Source organism: Brassica oleracea, chromosome C4 (genome assembly GCF_000695525.1).
Source record: "Brassica oleracea var. oleracea cultivar TO1000 chromosome C4, BOL, whole genome shotgun sequence".
In the NCBI taxonomy this organism is placed as follows: domain Eukaryota; kingdom Viridiplantae; phylum Streptophyta; class Magnoliopsida; order Brassicales; family Brassicaceae; genus Brassica; species Brassica oleracea.
The window spans coordinates 25,179,970-25,180,566 of NC_027751.1; the positions used below are offsets into that span (position 1 = coordinate 25,179,970).

Sequence of the window (597 nt, forward strand, 5' to 3'; positions counted from 1 at the left end):
ACTTTGAGCAACGTCCTGGAGCCTTACCCAATGGTCCCCTTCGCCAAGCTCATCAGCGTATTGGCAACCTCCAAAGGTGGAACAAAGCTCAGGACAGAACTATCTTCAAGCTCAAGGACAAATGTAAGGAGTTGAGTAAGACTGTGAAGAGGTAAGCAGAAGCTTCAGCTCAGTTCATGAAGAAGATGGCTAATATACTGACTAGAGGAGCTGTGGCAGGATGCTCATCATCAGACTTTGACTTCCTTACCCCCCAGCCGCATCCCCCAATAGATCCTTTGGCACTCAGTTTCCCCGCCACTAAGAAACAACTACTCCGCCGGAAGAGAAACCCACCAGCTCAACCATCCGATTCAAGAAACAAATCTCCATCCCTTGCCTCGACAGATAAGGAAGCTGACACCGAGGATGAGGCATCGGCCTCTTCCCACGCTCCCTATTGAGGTACTCCTCCACCTTTCCGTTGTATATACCAGTTTTTCTTTGCATTATCTCTCTTTTCGGTATCTCCTTCAACTTCCTAACACAGAGACTGTGTGAACTAAGTTTGGAGGAGGTACCAAGTATTTGATCATGTTTTCTTTGATGATTTGAGTC

At 47.2% G+C, this 597-nt stretch overlaps 1 protein-coding gene across 1 annotated transcript in view; it reads left to right on the plus strand.

The window, feature by feature from the left end:
* The window catches only part of LOC106338484, a 6,807-nt gene extending 6,364 nt beyond the window's left edge, over nt 1–443 (plus strand). The window contains exon 8 of the mRNA XM_013777449.1: nt 160–443. Coding sequence (XP_013632903.1) covers nt 160–443 — 284 coding nt within the window. The remainder of the gene's footprint in view (nt 1–159) is intronic.
* Nucleotides 444–597: the final 154 nt, after the last annotated feature.